The following is a 19,589-nucleotide window of genomic DNA, read 5'->3' on the forward strand; positions in this document are numbered from 1 at the left end:
CCGCTCCAATGACTGTCTGAACATCTTCGAATTAAATAATTAAGGACAAACGTAAACGATCCAGTACACATCGCTACGATATAATAACGACTAACGCAATATCTAGTAATCAGTATCAGTGTAAACGAATAGGTATTATCCGATCATCGCACATCGAAGTATGCATACTTACCCTAGGATACGTTGTGTCGTCGTTCTTTAAAGTACGACAGAAATCGCAAGCTACAGTGTGAATGCATCGTTAAGAAAGTATCACGACCATATCAATCATTAAAAATAAAAAACGAGACGATCCGATTTTTGTATCCCCGCCTATAATTCATGTCTCAACATCGTATTTGCGTTAAGACTTAAGGCTTAAGAATTATTTATAGCGTACATTTGCGTCTGATACGTATATATATAAATATTATATATATATAATTATAATACTTTTTGTGGGATTAAAATTAAAGGAGATATTTAGGTGGCCTCCTTTAGCTGAGACACCCTGTATATACTTTCGGAAAGAATAGTGGAGAAGGCTGGAATTAGTAAGGGTTCGTAAACAGAGGTCCAAGATTAAAAATGACGCAGAGTACAAAGTGGAGGATGATGTAATGCTGAAGTTAAGGATGGGGTCATCGGGGGTTTGAAATAGATATCTATGCATGTTTAGGTTGGCATTCAACAATACGAGGATATGATACGAGCGTACGCGTTCTTGTTACCTGCCATGAGCCACCGGCCTGACCCTTGCCGAGTACAACGTGATCGATCACCTTGTGCTCGGATCGCTGTTCGACCGATTTCCACGTAAGAAGCGACGGCACGTCGAAACCGGTGTCCACGCACGGATGTTGAAGATGGTCCATGAGAAGGGCCAACGGTCGGCCGCCCTGCCGACCCTCCAGTCCAGAGGAAAGACATTCGAGTTTGCAACGCGTACTGTCCGCCAAACCCTTCCTTCCTTCGTCGCTTCCTCCGTTCGTTTTCCATGGATTATTCGACGATTCGTCCTCCGTTTCCCGATCTATCTTTTCATAACGATCGTCGTTCTCAGACCTCGTACTGAAGTGCAGCCTGGCGGTGAGCATCTCGTCGCCGGGATGAGGCTCTCCAGTGTAATACGGCCAATTCCCGGCGAGCATGTAAGAAAGGCATATGCCGCTGGGTCCGTTTCCTGGACGAGCAATTTAATCGTTCACATCCCACCCGATACCAGATCAACGAAAAACTATTCTCTACTGACAAGATATACCTATAACGACCACGTCCTTATAAACGACGCCGTCTTCATCGTCGCAAGAGGCTTGCATCTTTCCTCCGACAAGCCGTTCTCTCTATTACGTACGGCGATCCGATTCCAGCTTCAACAAACATCGCGTGGAAAAGATCAAATAACGATCGTAAATTATTGATGGAAAATTGAAATGAGTCTCGTCGCACTTTATATGACATTTTTCGATAAATGCAACGCACGATTATGTACATTTATACATACACATGCGCGTGTACGTATTAGATTGCGTAGTCATCATATCATTATCGGGAAGTGTTGCGAAACTGTGATAACGACGATCACAGTTAACGCAGTTTCGATGGCTTAGTCACGCTGTCGAGAGTTCAGAGAAATATTGAATTTACGATTTTGATACGATCTTCATGTCATCGCCGCTAAATAGCGTACTTATTTTCTTTCGAACAATCTTCACTCCTTTCGAATAATTTATCGCGCGCGCTGACTCCGTGAGAACGAATGCAATATTTAAACCGTTCACTGGCCATCGATTGTAACAACTACGCTACGTAACGTACTTGACCGTGGCAAAGGATAATAATAATAATGCCCCGAGAGGCGAAGCAACATCAAGAACGATCGATGCGAATCGAATCTACGTAGAAACGGTAAACGGGCTTCGATTTACTCGTAAAGACGTGACAAGTAAGCAGATATCGTTAAACTAATGTAAAATCATTGAAAAAAAAAAAAACGATTGGTAAACATTTCACTAGAACGAATTAACGTCCTTCTACGAGGAATTTACGATTAGCCATATTTCTTTTCGCGACAACTCGGTTTCAACGATCGACGACGATTGAAACGTATCGGACGTTGAGAAAAGATCGATAACCAGGCATTTGCACTATGGATGAATTTGCGTGGATCACGTTCCGCAAATCCGGAGGATCCATACGGCCCGAAGGAATCGCGGGAAGCAACCGGGTGGGAGTGAGAGAGAGAGAGAGCCATGCTCTCTGATGCAACCATGGATCTGAAGGACAGAGCACTGCCTGCCGGGTTTCGTGTCGGGAGACGGAAGGGGTATCCGAGACGTCAGCCATTTTATACGCCTAACTAGTGGCGCACTCTTCAGATTCACGTACGCACATGTATGTATGTTTGCGCGTGGCCGTGACGTAAACGCATGCGCACCGAGCAGGTGGCATGCGTTAGCGCGAATATTCGTATACAAAAAGCAAGTTTTATAGATAGGCGGCGCCACTAGTCGGGCGTAGAAAATGGCCGACTCGACTGTTTCCCCTTCACGGACGGAGCTTCACCCCCCTCGTCTATAAAAACAGTATACACACCGTCCTTCAGGCTCATGGATGCAACGCTACATTACACCCTTACACGATAAGAAATAAATAAAAAAGTAGATCCTTTTACGAAACGATCTATTGCGCGTTACAGATCCAACGGACAGGAAACGATCTCGTAGGTGCAAGATACCTCGTTCGAGACGAACATGAATCTTTCAAAATACAAGACCCGTTCCAAATCTTAATAGAACTGACGGTCACCGAGATTGATAACCCCGCACTTTTTTCACAAGTTTCCCGTGAATAAATTACATAAACTATCGCGGTATTCGTATATAAGTATACTCATTTATCTTACTCTCTTGGAAGGAGCGACACTTGACCACGAGCACGTGTAGCTAAAGACTATCCTGACGAAACCGAGCCGCTTCGCGATACTAAGCGCATACACTTATATCGAATGAATCGTTTAATAATCACGGATGCTGATTCACCACTCAGGATGTGTACACAACTAGGATCAAATAATTGTATTAAAGTAACAAATGGATGGACACGACGGACATAGATGGATGCAAAGAAGAAGGAGAAGGAGAAGAAGAAGAAGAAGAAGAAGAAGAAGAAGAAGATAATGATAAAGATTGGTGAACACGGTACGAGCGGGCTTTTCGTACGGTTACACTATGTTGCGCTATGCGTTACAATTCACCTATGTAGAGGGAGGTGTACGTTTTTTCAACAAGGTGATTATTTACCTGATAATACGAGCGTGTCAAAACCTCGTAACGCATGACACAGCGAATTGAACAAGACTCCGTTGATACAAGAAACTTTGCACGTGCACGTCTACGGATGTATCTGTGTAAACATGTACGGTACTTCTACAAAGGTTTAGAAGGGAAAGCACGTGAACGAAAGGCTGATATGCGCGGAGTCGCTTCTACCAGGAGAACGATCACTGTTGTACTGACAATGAGTACTGAACCGTGAGCCGTGAGCGGGACGCGCACTTCTCCTTTCCTCGGAAACGGATTCCTGTTAGCGAGCTGGCTTCGAATTACGTTGCCGTACGTTTCCATATCTCTCCTCGTTGTCCTTAGTAGGATGAAGAAGGAGAGAGTCAGAAACGCGCGGCAAAATATCGCTTACCCGAAGAAGGTCGCGATACATGTATGATATCGTGTCCGATATCTCTTTTATCCATCATTCTTTTTTTCCTTTTAACTGATCGCGCGCATGTCCGGCCTCGCGATCGCCACAACGATAAGTACATTTGAAATGTCGTTGCATTTTTTATCGAACGCGGTTCCTTGTCAGTCGATCTTCGATTAATACGCGCGATCATTATACCGGGGATTGATTTACAGTTTTTTTAACGCGGCATAGCGAACGGCTCGGTTCGCCTCGCACGCGTATTTCCCGATATCGCGCAACAATTCACGGTATCAAATTCCTAGAATGAACGAAAACCGGTTGAACATCGCTACTATTTTTAATCCTCTTAAACGCTCTCTCTGAGGAGATCTTTAGAAGACGATCCTCCGTCGATCCTCTCGTTCGGGTCGAATCATGTTTTGGCGAGTAATTTTCCGTCCAAATGAACGGCGTCTTGCAAATTAAAAAAATTAAAAGTTCGTAGTCTTAAGATTGCCTTATCGTGCACGCTTCAGTACGAGAGAATCCATTTTTTATATAACAATATCATTATGTATGTGCTACATTGTGAAACACGTATGATTATTTTTTCCATATGTATGACCCTCGTGTATTATACACGAAACTACATTTCACGAAATTCAATTGGAATTTGAAAGAACGTGTCGGTATCTTATGACGTATTGCGCGTGAATCGTTGATCGTTTTGAACAAGTAGGTATACACGACCAAACCGCACGCGAGCCGGCGCGGCGCGAGTGTAGCCGGTATTTACGCGTGCGTTCAATTATGCAATTGTCATGACCAGGAAAGGTTGCGGCATCAATGAAAATAGTTGGTAATTAAACGACAACCATTCCCGGACATTTCGCATCGGGACAGATGACAGAAAACGTACGTTGGGATTGAAATAAACAAATAGTAAGTGGACGTATCGCGCACTTAGCACGAGGAACGGTGACTATCGTTCCGATTTTACAATGGGAACGAAAAGTAAATGAGGTGAACGAAGTAAATTAATTTTAATGTAGGTACCTATGTCTCCTTTATACGCGATCATGTCGTTCCATTTGATCCGGGTTGCAAATCGTGATCCGATGTGTCGGAGAATTTCGTTGACGTCGGACATTTCGTACGTATCCATCCGTGTCCACGATCAGCAGCTCTTGTTCTTTGATCGTAATCAACACTCCCGAATACCATGCTCATGGATCTCCCACTTAATTAATCGACGAGAAATTTCCTCCGGAAAATCTCCGATGCAACGTCCGTTTCTACTATCTCATCGACTCGGCACGTTCCTCTCTTCACCTCTCCTCTCCTCTCGACCACAGAATTTAATAGGATTTCACTCTCCCTTTCACTCTCGACATAATTGCTTCCATTTATTGTTAAAAAGATGTTTGGACATTTATACTGACACGCCTCGTTTCTCCATCGATTGCCTCTTTTTAAGGCTAGGATTTTCGCATCTCGAAGCGACTCTGCTGCTCCGTAATGGCGGAAACCTCCAACATTTCAAATGCCCGCAAGCGCTGTATCAGTAGAAAAAGGATGATGAGAGTTTTTCGAGAAATTCTGAATTCTTTCCACGCCGAAATAAAATTCTGACCATTTATTGCTCGAATATAATTATAACTAACCAAGGGTGATCATCGCTGACACGCGAGTCATGTCAGTTGAAATTGAAAGGACAATGTTCATAGATCGACGTTGACAACGTGATGCGACGTGTCTCGCGTCTCATCGAGTCGTTCCGTGTAATCCAACGTATACAGTGGTCGACGAAACAATCAGACGAAAACATTCGATATGCGCATCGATGAAAAGAACGGCATTTCAACGCTATTGTGATACGTACGTATGTATATACGCGAAAACAGTCATTGCGTCCGTTCGTTCGAACGTTATCGTTCATCGGGGAAACGAATTTGATCGGGCTCTTCGCGTTCGGAGCGTCGAAAGTCGACGAAGCTATCCTCAAGTATGTATTTAACTTTTTATTGCGATCAATCTTAGCTGACTGGCGGGATCGGTAAGAGGAACATAGGAAACGTGCATCAGCTTCTTTTTCACAACCGTACCGTCGCTGTTCTTATCGACTTGTAACAATTCTTGGAGTCCTTTGTACTCTTCCATGGCAACGACTGGACAAATCAACCGACCGCCGGGAGCCAGTTGATCGATCAGCTGCAATTCAGAATAAGCTTCGTTCCGAATCGTGTTTCAAAATGCTTCTTCGACAGTATATACCTGTTGTGGTAGAGTTTCCGCCGCCGCTCCGACGTGAATCGCGTTGTAAGGTCCACCGGCAGGGTATCCCAATCTGCCGTCTCCCACTAGGCGCATTCACAATGACCAGTCCAGTTAATCTCCGCTATATTTTTTTACGCGGCGAAGTCACGCGGTCGCCAGATACGAGCATCCGTTTTACTATGCCCGTGTCAACGTTTAAGAGGAACGCGCGTTAGGAACTGCGACCGTGCCTTTTCTTACCTACGAACTTGACGCGGCCTTCCTTGACGAAATCCGTACAATCTTCATTTATATTTTTCGTTGACATCTCTATGAGTTCGGGGATATGATCGATACCGACCACGCGGCCACGAGGGCCCACCATGACTCCCATGCACGCGGACAAATAGCCAGATCCTGAGCCAACGTCTAACGCTCTCGCCCCGTCGAACAATTGATCGGATAGGATGGACAGGGCGTACGCATGCTGCGAAAAGAACAAGTTGATCCGACGATAAACAGAAAGATTAACGAAGAGCTAACTGGCTCGTTTGTTTCATTGTCAACCAACCATGTGGGGAGCACTGATCGTTACATTGTATCCGATGGTTCTTGGTCGGTCGAGGTACGGGTTCGGTTCGTGGCAATACCTTGCTCTGTCGACGGCGAGCATGGCCGATTCTGCTTTGTCTGTCGTCAGAATACCTGCGTCTAAAGGCCAACAACGTCATAAACGTCAATCGTAGAAAACAAAAGACGAACGACAATTGATTCATACAAGGAGTACAAGGAAGAGAAAGACTTGGATACCTTTAAGTTTGGCCACCATCTCTTGGTTCGTGGTTCCATCGCAATGCCATGCCATGGTTCACGATCACGATCTTTAAACACAGTACGAAAATCTGTCAGACACGTCAGACGAAGAACAACGAACATTACCTAATCGTGGGTCAGAAATAACCTAGCCAGCGAGGAGGAGGTCTGAGCAGCACGCTGACTCGTAACCGAAACGTTTTTCAAACGATGTTTAACAACGCATCAATACTTCGAACGAACGGAAGAGACGCATTTGCGATGATCATTCGAAGAGAGAATGAGAAGAAAGTTCATTGCGCTTACGCGTACCTACGAACCGTTCCTGTTGACACACGTACGATTTTTAATTATCAAAATTATGATAGACGAGTGAGAGCCGAATCGATTCCGCGAACGAGAGGGATAGAAGCATGTCCCGTCGGATAAATTTCATTCGTTAATTAAATGAAACATTACCAGCACGTGTAACCTTAATATGGCCGTTCTCACGAACGATACACTGTATACGACAGTGCACAGAGGATGCGGCAAGACGCATCCGATGCATCTTTGACGAGAGATAGTTCTCGTTTCGCTGCAGATTCATTTCTGTAATTTTAAGGTATATTTAACCACGACCGATGTCACTATCTTTTTTTCCGCGAACTACGCGTATCGCACGCGAACACAGCTCGCAATCAGCTGACTTATGTTAAATATGTAGGTAGGCAATACCTGTTCCTGTTATCTGAGTAGCTGCAAACGCCGCGAACGACAGTTTCGATTGCGTCGTATGCGTTTACTTACACGCTTACACACGTTGTCGCTGCACCCATTGCACTACGGTAACACCGGTTGCATCTATTCGGGTAACCCTTGCCATCAACGAATATGTATGTGGTATACATACCATGTGTAGAATTCTTATTCAGACCCCGACGGAACGTTCGTTCTTTCTTATCATTTTAATCGTACTGTTATACACGCAAATATTTCTCATGTACCTGAGCTGTCTTATCCCTAATTTAATCAATAGCCAGTCACCAAAATCACCATACTGTACTCGTCATCCTCCACACTTTCCCTAATTTTCCTCGATATCCAAAGTTCATTTTCCCAAAACCTTTGTATAGCCCTCTCATCCCGAGGCAGCTTAGTCTCCGTTCAGGTACATCCACTTAGCTTACGTAAATTTCTAATAAAGTTCTGTTTTCTGTCGATCTTTAATTGCAAAAGTTGAGTGATACATCCTGCATTCAATTTCGAGGAGTTGAATCAATCGGGCATCACAGTACGTTCGATATTTAAAAGAAACGATCGAAATGTATAGTAGTACGATTACGTGCGATCGCGCAATGATACTCGATTTTATCCGTACAACATTACAATTTCGAAATCTCTGGTTAACAGCGTATAATACGTTATGCGCGTATGTAAACAAAATAAATTAATTGCTTGAAAATGTCGGTACGGTGTCGCGAGATTGTAAATTATCCCCAAGATGGAAATCAGTATATAGATCCGATAGTAAATCATAGTACAATGTGAAAGCGATAGCGCTCTTAGAAATCTGTTCGAAAATAATGCATTTGAAAGTTAGGTAAGAGAGGTAATTCGCGTATCCTGAGATGGAAATCATAGATTCATGGAACGTGTGAAAAATATTACTAAATCGATAATTTTAAAAAACGACAATTAAGGGACAAGAGGGAGATGAGAAAGATAAAGGGGAAGAAGAGGAGGAGGAGGGAGAGAAGGAGCGAGAATGTCGACGCCGATAAAATTAGGTGCGAACGCACAGCTATTTGTCTAGCGCATACAGAAAGGGAGGTAGACAAGATATGCAAATAATGCGACGAGTATGATTCGGTAGCGAGATGATTACCAAACGATCGGTATAAATTGAACGAAATTTTGAAGTTATGATAGTCGTACAGCCGTGTGCGCGGACAACGAAATAAAATCGATAATCCGTATCGGTCGTACGGACGGAAATAATACGTGCAGCAGAAAAAAGAAAAGGACGACGATGTCTAAAAAGGACGATGCCTTCGAGCCTGGCAAGCTCCGGCAGTTTCTCATTTCACTGATCGGTAAGTTTGATTACCGAGAGAAGAACAAGGGGCGAGAGAAAGAATTCTAATAACGGTTCGTTCGTCGCGTTATCAGCTAATCTGTCGTCGCTGTCATTCGGGATAATGATAAGCTGGCCATCGTCGACGTTACCACAACTACAGGGCAAGGACTCGCCGATTAATGGCGGACCGATGACGGATGAAGCTGCATCCTGGTTGACCGGGATAATGTGTCTGACGGCGGCCGCAACGAGTTCGATGGTCGGCTTTTCGGCGAACATGCTCGGCCGTAAATTAACCGCATGTCTCATGGGTCTGCCTCTCTGCTTGTGTTGGCTGTTTACCATTTTCGCAACGGAACAGTGGCACCTGTTCGTCGCGCGATTCTTCTCGGGGATATCCGGCGGTATGGTCTTGTTCCTGATACCGATGTACGTGTCTGAAATCGCGAGCGACGGGATACGCGGGATGCTGGGCAGTCTGATGGTATTCCTATTGAACGGTGGCGTTCTTCTCGGGTACATACTCGGCGCACTGCTCTCTTACCGCGTATGCGCGATCGTCGCATTCTTGTTCCCGCTGTTCTACATCGCTCTTTTCGTTTTCGTACCGGAATCACCCGTCCATCTGGTGCGACGGAACCGAATCAACGAAGCGACCAAGTAAGCGATGAAAGCGTTCCTTGGGCGTGGATCTTTCTCTAACGGCGAGATCTCTCTTGCAGATCACTGATGTGGCTGAGAGGCAGTCACAGACCGACGGTCGAGCAAGCTTTGTCGCATTTGCAAACAGAAGCGAAAGAACAGAACATTACGGGGCGGACGATCAAGCTGTCGGATCTGTTCCGCGACCGAGCAACGATCAAAGGACTCGTTATTACGCTGGGATTGTTCAGCAGTCAACAATTATCCGGAATAAACGCCGTGGTAAAGAAGATCAAAATAACCGAGTTCTTGCGTTCGCTCGTTCTTCGTCGAACTTACCTTCCTCTTTACGTTCCTCCTTCACACTCCGCATTTTCTTTCGCAGATGAGCTACACGCAGTCGATCTTCGAGACGTCTGGGAGTTCGTTATCGCCGAACAATTCGGCGATCATCGTCGGCTTTATTCAGCTTTGCGGTTCGTTTCTGTCGACCACGTTGATGGAAAGAGCGGGCAGAAGATCGTTGATGTTGACGTCCTGTTTCATGATGTCCACGTGCCACTGCATACTCGGGGTGTTCGGCTATCTGAGGACGTTGGGACACGACGTGAGCCAGTTCAGTTGGATCTCGATCGTGGCCTTGTCCTTTTACATGATCGCTTATAGCCTGGGTATGGGACCGGGTCCGTACGTCGTCTCCTCCGAGATACTCAGCCGAGATATCTCGAATTTGATGATGACCATAGCGATGTGTTACATGTGGCTGATGGCGTTTCTGGTTGTCAAATTATTCCCAAGCATAGTCGACGCTATCGGCATGCACGGTTGCTTCTTCCTCTTAGGGGGATTCTGCGCGGCTACTCTCCTCTTCATTTTCATCCTCGTCCCGGAGACCAAGGGAGAACCGCGACAAGTTATTTTAGATCGGCTCAATGGAATATCGCGACCGTTAGCTGAAAAGCTGTACATCTCTTCTAGTAACGTCATCGAAAAGAGAGCCGAGTCACCCGAACTAGTTTGAAAACATCGTTGAACGTATTCTCTCCATTGCTCGAAGTTTTTGGGTATCCGTACTCGACGGACTGTGGAAAAAATGGAGTAGCGAATAAGGGATGACTGCATTTCACGTAATTCGCGTTACGTAAACAAAACTGTGTTTGCTATTATATCGATGGATCGTACATACAACGGTACATGGTCTTAAACATACGACTGTCACTCATCCGTCAACCGTTTGCGTACGCTCTTGTTCCCAATTCTTCGCTTTTTAAACGTGGTTGGTTTCCCGTAGTCGTCGTCGACGTCGCTGTCGTCCGCATTGATTCGCGTAACAGTCTTTTCTTTGAACGTCCTCTGCACCACGGGTGGTTCCGCTTCCTCGAAGGTAGGCAACTGCAGCTGCTTTTGCCGCGGTAGTTGCAAATCCACTGGCTTCGTCTCGCTGAAACGAAACTGACTTGATCTATCGATTCGCGTCGATCTGCGTTGATTCGCCGTTCGTCGAACAAAACGTACATCTTCCGAACGGTCTGCCAAGGTCCGAGCGGATGCGATTTTACGGGAACGCTGTAATCCCTCCTGTAGGGTCGGATTTCCACTTCTTCGGTCCCCGTCTCCGGTCTCTGCGCCTGATCTTCGTCAGCCGCCATCGGTAGCTGCGCGTTGGTCGCATTCCTGAAAGCCTTCAGCTTCTCTCTCTCCGCGTTTGCTCGCTTCTCTTCGAGGATGTCCGCGTTCGCGACCGCGTTCTCTTCCTCCAGCTGTTTCAGCAGTTCCTCTTGAATCATTTGCTCTTTCACCTCCTCCTCCTGTTCCGCGAACGTCATGTACCCTTCCCCTTCCGGCGGGTACCATGCGGACTCTGTCGCGTGGAACACGGGTAGATGAAGCAGGGTCGACGGAAATCGACGGATCGTAAGTGACAGTATGAAGTGGGCGGGAAACGTAAACGTACCGTTTGTCTCGATGTGCCAGTAGTACGTGTACCCTTCGGGACTGGTAGCCTCGTACCAAAGTTTTCGAACAGGTTTCGTTGCCCGCTCTTCATCCGTGATCTTTTTTCCTTTTCCTTTCCCTTTTCCCGCCTTGCCCTTCCCCTGAGCCTTGTTTTCGCTTCGCTGCTGCAATTTGCCTTGACGCGCGGTCGCGCTTCGCGGCTGAATCGGGTCGCACGGATCGATCTCCTGGGCAAACTGGAACGACGGAGTCGCATCTTTTAAAACTCTCTCGAACAAACGAACGGTTAACGAACGAGCGACCTTTCTCGAGTCGATCGAAGTCGACCGACCATCTCTCACCTGTTGATTTTCACCCTTGAACCTAGGTAATGCCTCCGGAGCTGGCGGTGGTACGCGATTCGGGTTCGACGTCTGCAACGAATGTTTCGTAGGTCTTTTTTCTTCGTCGAGGGAATGAGTATTGAAACGGTAAAATAAGAACAATGTTTAATTTTTAACGCTAAAGCGGCACGAAGTATTAGATCGATACGCACATCCTTCGGTTCCGGTCGGCTCATCTTTTCTTTAATAATTCTGTCGGCCGTCATGTCTCTCGTGTTGTTCTCCACGTCTTTCAGATAAGCGGCCATGGCTGCCTGGACGTGAGAAAGAACGATTTTTAATCTCCTAGAGGGTAAAACACGCGCAGCAGTATACTCACATTTTCCATTTTTTTAATATCTTCCTCCATCTTTCTACTTTGCTTCGCCTGTTTCGCGCTGGTTTTATGTATCTCCTTAAGCCGTTTGCTAACATTTTCCTTGTGCTTTTTACCGCCCTCGTGAAAATTGATGCTTGGTTTATTATCGGCAATCCAACACTTGCAGAAGTCGCAGAATTTGCGACCCTGAGACTTCCAGTAATCGGCCCTATAACAACGCGTAACGAGCACTTACGTTTCATCCTGCGGATCTGTCGATCAGACGACCGATCAACCGATAAATAAAGAACGATACTGTCCTTTCTCCTCGTTTTCTCCTCATTTCCACGCACGCGTTTTCAAACGATCGTCGTTCGATTCTGCCTAGCCCGATGCTCGCTCCATCGTACGTGCGTGCATACACGAATCTATACGCCGATGCACGCGATCGTAACTTTACGTTGCAACGAAGTTGCTCGGTTATTCCGATTGAGCGAAACCTTTGACAAACGAGGAAGGGGAAAAGTCGCAATGCGCTACCACGGCTAATCTGAGATCGTGTCTCGGATAAGCGAACCCATGGGAGGAGCGAGCGGTTAATAATGTCTGTTGCGAATTAGTTGGCAATTAGACAACGGCCTTGGCGAGTACCACTTGACCCTACAACTCCACGCGTTGGACGAGCCGCCCTTCACGATCGAAATAATCGAGTTCAACGAGAGAGAGAGAGAGAGAGAGAGGAACACGTTGTTACATCGTGAAAATCGCAATTACCTTACCAATGCCGCGTTCCGTCGATAATAATTATAACAGACTACGTGTTATAATAGCAGCGAGTAAACTACCCTCGCCAGGTCGTCAGAGCGATCTGAACGTTTAGAAACCTTACGAGGACCAGTTGTATCTTCACCACGCGCGAAATAAACGACACCAGCCTGCGCAGAGCGCAGATTCGCGCAAGGGCAAAAGCAACGGCGGTTGTGACGAAAACCCCCGAAGCTAAAGATTCACAAACACTTTTCCGTTGATCCAACGCGCGAATAGAATCGCCTGAGCCGTGAGCCGTGCCGTTCTCGTGTCTGGCATACGCCAGGGTATATTTTCGTGCTTGCTTTTTGGCACGCGCAATCCGTCTCGGGACACGCGTTTACATCCAAACCGGGTGGAATCTTTAGCGGTAGCGGACACCCATCTTTCGACGACTTGACGCGTTGCGTCGATGTAAATCATGACCGTTTCATCGCTTGTAATAAAGACGTATTATTTCGTCGCGCATCGTACGTCATGCACCGAGTCAGCGTCACCCACGTCGCAGATATACTCCGAGGGAAAGGGAAGAGATACCTACGAGAACTCGACTCGCATCGTTTAGAACACGTTACGTTCGGACGGTAATGCTCGGTATTATTTAGACAGAGAACTCGGGACATATGACTGGCTCGTTGCGAATCAGAAATATCTCCGATCAATTTTGAGCGGTAGCCAAGCAGAAACAATTGGCACCCAACAAAATGTAATTTCCACGACGAAGCCGGGCTATCGTATCGCTAGGCGGACGCCCTTAATTTTACGCAACGACTTATTTTTAGGCGAGAAAAAAGACGCGGGATTGAACAAGCCGGATCTTTCGCAAACGCCGCGCGTCGGACACGTTCTTCTCGATATCGTCTCGGATCTCTTCCCCGATTGTTTGTCAAAGAAAAAATTAAGTACCTATCCGAAGCGGGAGAAGGGGCTTCGAAAATATATCGGGCTCGTTAAGTTGTTTTACAGCCGTTCTACGGTCGAACGGAAAAATGGTTGGTAGTTTCTAATTTTACCCCAGAGGGTTGTCGTTGTTGCACACGCGTCCCGACGCGTCTTCTAATCCGCGTGCATCAGCCGCCCGCAACAAATAAAGTAGCTACAACACTCCGAGACTAATCTCATCTCAAATCTATAACTTCGCCAGACGACGCGATGACCCGCGAGCGCAAGGGGAGGAGTCGTTGCTCGACGCTGTTCGCTGCCGGCGATCACCGATCGAATGCGAGATCCGTTTTCCTCCGTTCTATTTAGTGACTTAGTCCAATTGTAGTCTCAACGCGTGAACCGTGCCTGGACGAGATGATTAACTGAGGATATTTCATCGTTCCTGACATTTTATTACATATTCGCTCGGCACACTCGTGCCTCCACGTACACACCTACGTAAAAATAGTACACGTTATTCTCTCCGTTAAAGGTACAGGTAGACAGTGGATACGAGTAAATGGAAATTAGGTAACTCTGACTAAACACGACTAGATTGGACCTTCGAGTTCAACTGGTTGGTCGTAGCTTCAAGTGAAACATGAATACCCTACGATTGATAGGCACTCTACGGTAATTATCCTATCCCTCGGGACAATGGTTCTCGTCGGATCGCAGACGTCTTAGGAGAATGAGTAAATAAATAAATAAATAAATAAATAAATGAATGACTAAATAAATAAATAATTAAGTCAGTCAACTGACGAATCACGTAGTTTTTACGCGTGCACCTCCGCGTTCGTAAGTCTCAGGACATTTTATATTTTATGTCCTATACTCGAGTACGAACGAACAGATTGAGACAATGAGCATTAAGAAGTGTTCCAACATTTGTGAACGAAGACGTGCGATGCTACGATTTTACGTGAAAGTCTTTCATAAAGAAATCACGAATTGGACCCTCGATTGAACATTTACGTCGGCTGATATTTGATGCTCATTCAGTTCTGCGAGGTCGTCTTTCGAGATGACTCTAACGGATGAAGGAACTTAATACTACGCGCGTAACAACGTCCCGTTGCACTCCGAGACGGTGACTCGTCAGTGGCGAGAGTTTTCCAATTTCTATCCATCTAACATCAGGTACTTGAAATACTATCGTTCACGGCTACTCGCCTCGGACACGCGCGTCGCGTGGCGAGTAAACGACTTTAAGCTGTAGAAACGTATACAGGAACACGCGTGAAACTCGGAACAAGCGGGAATCGGAATCGGTGAACGAAAGAAGTAAATTGATTGGAAGAAGGAATGAAGGGGTTCTGGACCGCGACACGCTCGATGATCGATGAGGATCATCCTAGCAGCGTTTTCTTTTGCTTCGTCAGCTCTAGAAGGATCGGATAATGGAGGTCCGGACAATACTCCTGGCTGTGCTCCAATAATTCCAAATGCCTGGACCAAATCTTGCCGTCGTAACGGTCTATCTGTCGCGCGACGAAACCCCGTTTGACCGCGGCCTCGGCGAATTTTTCGAAGGTCGAACCCCTCCCGGGCGCCATCACCAACGCGAGGCCGTCGTTCGCCAGCCATCCGTACATCGTTTCCACCAAGTCCGATCGGGCCTCGTCGAAGAACAGACAGTCCGCGCACAGGATCACGTCGTACAGTCTATCCGCAAATTTCGCAAGGTCCTTCCCACCGCCACCGGTCCAGTTCTACCGGTAAAAATTCAATTCAGGACTTCTGTCCAATTCTCGTGCGAGACAACTTCCGACCGTGCCCGGAGCAAGCCACGAAGGCAACCGACAGAGAATAATTATAAACGAAGCGTCCTCGTTCCGTATCGCCTGATCGACGATAATGGAAAAGGTGACCGGCTGAATCGAAATGAAAACGCGCACATGCCCGATCTTCGCCACTATCCCGTTACGAAGACAAACACGACTGAGAGTGAAAGAGAGAAAGAGAAAGAGAGACACGGGAGACTCGAAAAGAGGGATTCACCTTGACTCTCTGCTCGTTGGGGGCGAAAGCCCTGGACGCTCTGGCCATTCTTATCGCTCTTGCTGCTCTTCCCCACTGAACCACGCCGCATTCCACGAGATCGGACATGCCGTTTCTGGCCACGATCCGTTGCACGTTGTTTGCGCTGGTCACGTTGCCGTCCGTCAACGTAACTTGCCTCGGATCGCAGTACTTGGCCGCGATCATCCCTGCCAAGCAGCTCATGCCGCCGCCGAGCTCGAGGACCCTTCTGTCTCGGCACAGGTGCCGGTTCTTCAGCAAGTAGTAGGCCAAGCATTCCTCCGATGGCCAGACGCAGATGTTCCCGGTGTTGTTGAAACCGATCAATTCGTTCGCCGTGAAATTCCTCTTCAGTCGATGAATCTGCAGCGTGAACAGTTTGTTCTCCGCGACGGCCGAGTACTCGGACCAAACCCCGGCGTCCTGATCCATCGCAGGGTCCACGCGGTTAACTCTGAATAGTTGGAAACTGGTGAAACGGCGAACGGAGACTTCGTTCTCGTCTTCAGTGTCCATAGATCTCCGAGATCCGATCAGCGCTTTAGCGAGAATACGCCATCGCCGCTGCGCGGTATTCTTCTTCTTTCTCGTGATCTTCTCCTTCGGAATATCGTTCGCGGTCGGCTCCCGGACGCTCTTCTCGGACATTTTCGTCTCCTCCAATTCTAACGGGCCGAACAATGGCAAGTGTTCCCTCTGCTACGAAAGTACGCGTTCCACGCGAAGACGGGCCAGAACGCTGGGCCAACTGACGACGAGAAGAACGATCGTCTTCATCGTCCTCTCTTTCCTTCTTCGAGCGACGACGACAACGACGAGACGAAAGAACTCCAGGAACGTCTTGGTTTCTTCTCGTCGTTTCTCTTCGCCTGTTCGCTTTCCTGTTACGGGGCGAGAATGAACGAGAAGGGGACACGGGTCGAGACTAATTGTAAGAGCACGAAGCCAACTTCTAACTCGCGCCACGCGGATGCCGAGCGTTCATCGTGTCCATTCCACGCCTGCGCCTATACTCTTCTCCTGTCTGTTCTATCCGCTCCGCGCAACTTCACCCTCCGACCCACCCACAGACCCACCTCTTCCCTCTGCTCGCTGCTCGCGGATCTCCTGTTTTGCTTCACCACCGTCGTCGCATTCGTCTTTCCGCTCGTTTCTTCTCCTATATTATCTCCGTGCGATTCTTCTCAAAAGAATTGCCTACTCTGTCTAGGCTTTCTATCCTTCGTCTCTCTGTCTCTCTCACTCTCTCTCTCTCTTTCGGATTTTATATCTACGGGACGAATCGATAAGAACGATCATACGAAATACCTAACGGTAAGCCGCGGTTTCTTATGCAGAATAAAATACTTGTGGCATCGATTTCGAAAATGCAGGCAGTTTGAATACGACGAATCACCTTGCCTAGTAAATTTTAATCGGTTCGACGGCGACTGATCCAATTTACCTTAAACGGGACAACATCTTTAACGGTGTTATTGCGTAAAACGGACAAGTCTCGGTTCCATGTTTTGTAACGGGATGACACACCGTCATACGGTTTTATCGTTAGACCACGGATTTTATCCGCATAAAAACAGACTGAACGAGCGACGAACAATCCGTGCGATGCGTAAAACTAGGTATATCAAATATCAAAAGTGAACGCACATCGCGGTGGCCGCGAATGTTTCGTTTTGCACAAAAATCCCCGCCTCATTTGTCGTCGTATGTCCGTATAAATTGCCTTCGTCTTTTGTTTCTTAATACCGAAACAATCATCATCGAGACTTGTTGAGTATTTGGTCTCGTGAAAACACCTGCTGCTCTGTTATGTATTTATGTACGCACGTACATGAAATGCAGTGAACGAGCTGATCGTCAGTATCGACGCTATCGTGTATGCAGCCTTTGCGCTTATGCAACCGCGAGAGACGACGGAGAAAGGGAACCCGGAGGCTAACGACAGGTACAGACAGGCGAAGAGTACATGAATTGTTTTAATACGATGTTATCCGACGTAAATAGGAGCCGATAAGAACGATCTTCGGGCGGTGATTTCGTTCGAGCACGAAGACAACGATACCCTCTGCTCGTCTCAGAGAGAACGAATATAGATTTTCGCGCTCCCTGCGCCAGCAATAGAATTAGTTCTTTGACACGAATCTATCCATTCCTATTTTCGATGTATTGTCATCGTTTCATCGAATAAAAACTATCTATTCTTCGGGGTCTCATTCCACCTCGAGTGACATTTTACGTTGGAAAGATAAGGTTCTCGTGGGTACAGATGCGATTCGCTCGTTCGATTCTTCTTCTTAAGGGAACAATACATTTGACGTGTAACGTTATCTGGGATGCGATCCAGTTTGAATCGAAACGTTTGCTAGTCGTAGATAGCGATAGAGAATACTAGGGTAGTAACTGATAGAATGGCTTCGCATTTACCTATCGGTGTGCAATGCAGTAGTATCGCGATTCTCTCAAGCAACCCTTCACGCATCGCGTTTGATCTGATCGAACTGCAAAATACAGGGTTCACCACTAACTTCCTACTCCGAAGTACGAGATCGACACGGGCCACGGCTTGAATTCTCGTTTCTAGTAATTGCATACAAATGTATGCGTCGCACTATCGTGGTCCTGGCCGTGACTCGACGAGAGACGAACTGGCTGGCACACGTCCGACAACGAGACGTTTAATTTTTCAGAGTTCGTCACCAAGTACAGAGAACGATTGGACTGGTCAGAATTAAGAAATACGACTGTGATTTATACTCGAATTAGCCGGTACTCATTTTTTATACGTAAACAATGCTGTGTTGACAAGACTGTTCCATCGAGAAATTATGCAAATCTTTACAGTAATAAAGGATACACACGTATTTGAAGTGAAAGACGCAATCTCCAACTTACATGTTTTAGAACTCGAGCAAGGGTCCCTGATGGCTCGTCTTTTATAATGAGCAACGAATTTTCGAGTGAACGTCACTCGACTGTCTTCCGAAGTTCCCGAGAACTGTAACCAGTGTAACCTCGATTCACATATCTACACACCAAGTACGTAGCGTTCTGCTCGCAGACTCGAACAGTACATAACGCTGCAGGTATAAGTTGCAGTTGAATACAGATGTCCGAACACTTCGTAAATAAAAAATTAAGCTAAACGACGCGTATTGTTGACGAAACGTAATGGTAAAGACAGAACGACTGATACCAACTGATACGCGCTTAGAATGTGAGAATTCCATAAACTGGCGCCACCTAGCTAAACTCTGTCGACCGTTCTGATCTTATCGTCGCTAGATGTCGCTGTATGTTCGAAAATGAACATGGTAAAGGACCTCTCCCACTACTGCATCCGATGTCACATAGTCTGAATGTATATACACGTACGTACGTACTACAGAGATAAAGACGAGGTAAGCGTACGGGTCGCCTCGGGTCGCACACGGGTCACTTATCTGTATCAGAGAGAAACTGAGAGTGCTCATGGAGCCGTTTTGGCGTGCCCCATACTAGTGCTGCACCTTGCGGCCAGTTCGGGAGGAGGCTCCACCGTAGCATATGCCAGAACCTTTTTAGGAGAAATCTACCGTGTTCAGTTCCACCGTAGCGGAGACAAGAACCTCCAGTTCCACCGTAGCGGAGACAAGAATCAAATGGACATGGACGTCCACCGCAGCATAGAAGTCGTTCGGCCGAGCGGTAGCCGCGATAGCCACGACGATACGTATTTTGTAATAAATGAAGAATACGTTTATATTGATTTAATTTGTATATTTTATTC

At 46.7% G+C, this 19,589-nt stretch overlaps 5 protein-coding genes across 17 annotated transcripts in view; 1 reads left to right on the plus strand and 4 right to left on the minus strand.

The window, feature by feature from the left end:
• The window catches only part of LOC108633124 (oxidative stress-induced growth inhibitor 2), a 9,366-nt gene extending 3,732 nt beyond the window's left edge, over positions 1–5,634 (minus strand). The window contains exons 1-5 of one of the 5 annotated variants that reach the window (XM_026811036.1): positions 5,543–5,634; positions 4,717–5,216; positions 3,282–4,134; positions 1,241–1,349; positions 711–1,162 (exon numbers count right to left, since the gene is read on the minus strand). In XM_026811036.1, the coding sequence (XP_026666837.1) occupies positions 711–1,162; positions 1,241–1,298 (510 nt within the window). In that variant the 5' untranslated portion in view covers positions 1,299–1,349; positions 3,282–4,134; positions 4,717–5,216; positions 5,543–5,634. Of the gene's footprint in view, positions 1–710; positions 1,163–1,231; positions 1,350–1,483; positions 1,779–2,884; positions 3,255–3,281; positions 4,135–4,716; positions 5,217–5,542 lie in introns of those variants that run through there. The other 4 variants (XM_018038139.2, XM_026811037.1, XM_026811038.1 and 1 more) reach the window with 4 other exon arrangements.
• LOC108633129 (protein-L-isoaspartate(D-aspartate) O-methyltransferase) lies at positions 5,282–9,858 on the minus strand. 7 transcript variants are annotated; one of them, XM_018038150.2, is made up of 6 exons: positions 9,770–9,858; positions 6,727–6,797; positions 6,488–6,627; positions 6,178–6,403; positions 5,935–6,020; positions 5,282–5,871 (listed from the first exon to the last, which is right to left on the minus strand). In XM_018038150.2, the coding sequence occupies exons 2-6, from the start codon at positions 6,779–6,781 to the stop codon at positions 5,674–5,676; spliced, it is 705 nt and encodes a 234-aa protein (XP_017893639.1). In that variant the 5' UTR covers positions 6,782–6,797; positions 9,770–9,858; the 3' UTR covers positions 5,282–5,673. The 7 variants fall into 7 exon arrangements, with proteins under 7 accessions (XP_017893639.1, XP_017893640.1, XP_017893635.1 ...); XM_018038151.2 differs by lacking the exon at positions 9,770–9,858 and adding an exon at positions 7,519–7,594; XM_018038146.2 differs by lacking the exon at positions 9,770–9,858 and adding an exon at positions 7,447–7,548.
• Positions 7,916–19,454, minus strand: LOC108633127 (WW domain-binding protein 4). Of its 3 annotated transcripts, none has more exons than XM_026811041.1 (7): positions 18,716–19,454; positions 12,089–12,296; positions 11,922–12,023; positions 11,385–11,799; positions 10,946–11,291; positions 10,617–10,871; positions 7,916–10,512 (listed from the first exon to the last, which is right to left on the minus strand). In XM_026811041.1, coding segments are annotated over exons 1-6 (1,299 nt in total). In that variant the 5' UTR covers positions 18,718–19,454; the 3' UTR covers positions 7,916–10,512; positions 10,617–10,645. The 3 variants fall into 3 exon arrangements, with proteins under 3 accessions (XP_026666842.1, XP_017893632.1, XP_026666841.1); XM_018038143.2 differs by lacking the exon at positions 7,916–10,512 and having other exon boundaries at positions 10,568–10,871; positions 11,385–11,622; positions 11,728–11,799; positions 18,716–19,451; XM_026811040.1 differs by lacking the exon at positions 7,916–10,512 and having other exon boundaries at positions 10,568–10,871.
• On the plus strand, positions 8,709–10,451 carry LOC108633126 (facilitated trehalose transporter Tret1). Its single transcript, XM_018038142.2, has 4 exons — positions 8,709–8,804; positions 8,881–9,448; positions 9,511–9,712; positions 9,816–10,451. Exons 1-4 carry the CDS (start codon positions 8,741–8,743, stop codon positions 10,449–10,451), a joined length of 1,470 nt encoding a protein of 489 aa, XP_017893631.1. The 5' UTR covers positions 8,709–8,740.
• Positions 14,191–18,709, minus strand: LOC113463899 (calmodulin-lysine N-methyltransferase). Its single transcript, XM_026811042.1, has 2 exons — positions 15,803–18,709; positions 14,191–15,513 (listed from the first exon to the last, which is right to left on the minus strand). The coding sequence occupies exons 1-2, from the start codon at positions 16,469–16,471 to the stop codon at positions 15,151–15,153; spliced, it is 1,032 nt and encodes a 343-aa protein (XP_026666843.1). The 5' UTR covers positions 16,472–18,709; the 3' UTR covers positions 14,191–15,150.
• Positions 19,455–19,589: the final 135 nt, after the last annotated feature.

Source organism: Ceratina calcarata, unplaced genomic scaffold, assembly GCF_001652005.2.
Source record: "Ceratina calcarata isolate Rehan_Ccalc_2016 unplaced genomic scaffold, ASM165200v1 scaffold185, whole genome shotgun sequence".
NCBI lineage: Eukaryota > Metazoa > Arthropoda > Insecta > Hymenoptera > Apidae > Ceratina > Ceratina calcarata.

Bases quoted from the DNA above. Each gene is read 5' to 3' on its own strand.
- LOC108633129 (XM_018038150.2), bottom strand. From the start codon at position 6,781: ATGGCATGGCATTGCGATGGAACCACGAACCAAGAGATGGTGGCCAAA. The intron at 6,021-6,177 runs GTAAGAAAAGGC...GAATGCGCCTAG, and splicing joins AGGCCGCGTCAAGTTCGTAG to TGGGAGACGGCAGATTGGGA. The intron at 5,872-5,934 runs GTATATACTGTC...TCTGAATTGCAG, and splicing joins CGGAAACTCTACCACAACAG to CTGATCGATCAACTGGCTCC.
- LOC108633126 (XM_018038142.2), top strand. From the start codon at position 8,741: ATGTCTAAAAAGGACGATGCCTTCGAGCCTGGCAAGCTCCGGCAGTTT. The intron at 8,805-8,880 runs GTAAGTTTGATT...TCGCGTTATCAG, and splicing joins GTTTCTCATTTCACTGATCG to CTAATCTGTCGTCGCTGTCA. The intron at 9,713-9,815 runs GTAAAGAAGATC...TTTCTTTCGCAG, and splicing joins TATCCGGAATAAACGCCGTG to ATGAGCTACACGCAGTCGAT.
- LOC113463899 (XM_026811042.1), bottom strand. From the start codon at position 16,471: ATGTCCGAGAAGAGCGTCCGGGAGCCGACCGCGAACGATATTCCGAAG. The intron at 15,514-15,802 runs GTGAATCCCTCT...TTTTACCGGTAG, and splicing joins CCAACGAGCAGAGAGTCAAG to AACTGGACCGGTGGCGGTGG.
- LOC108633127 (XM_026811041.1), bottom strand. The intron at 11,800-11,921 runs GTGCGTATCGAT...CATTCGTTGCAG, and splicing joins GCCGACCGGAACCGAAGGAT to ACGTCGAACCCGAATCGCGT. The intron at 10,872-10,945 runs GTACGTTTTGTT...GTTTCGTTTCAG, and splicing joins TGGCAGACCGTTCGGAAGAT to CGAGACGAAGCCAGTGGATT.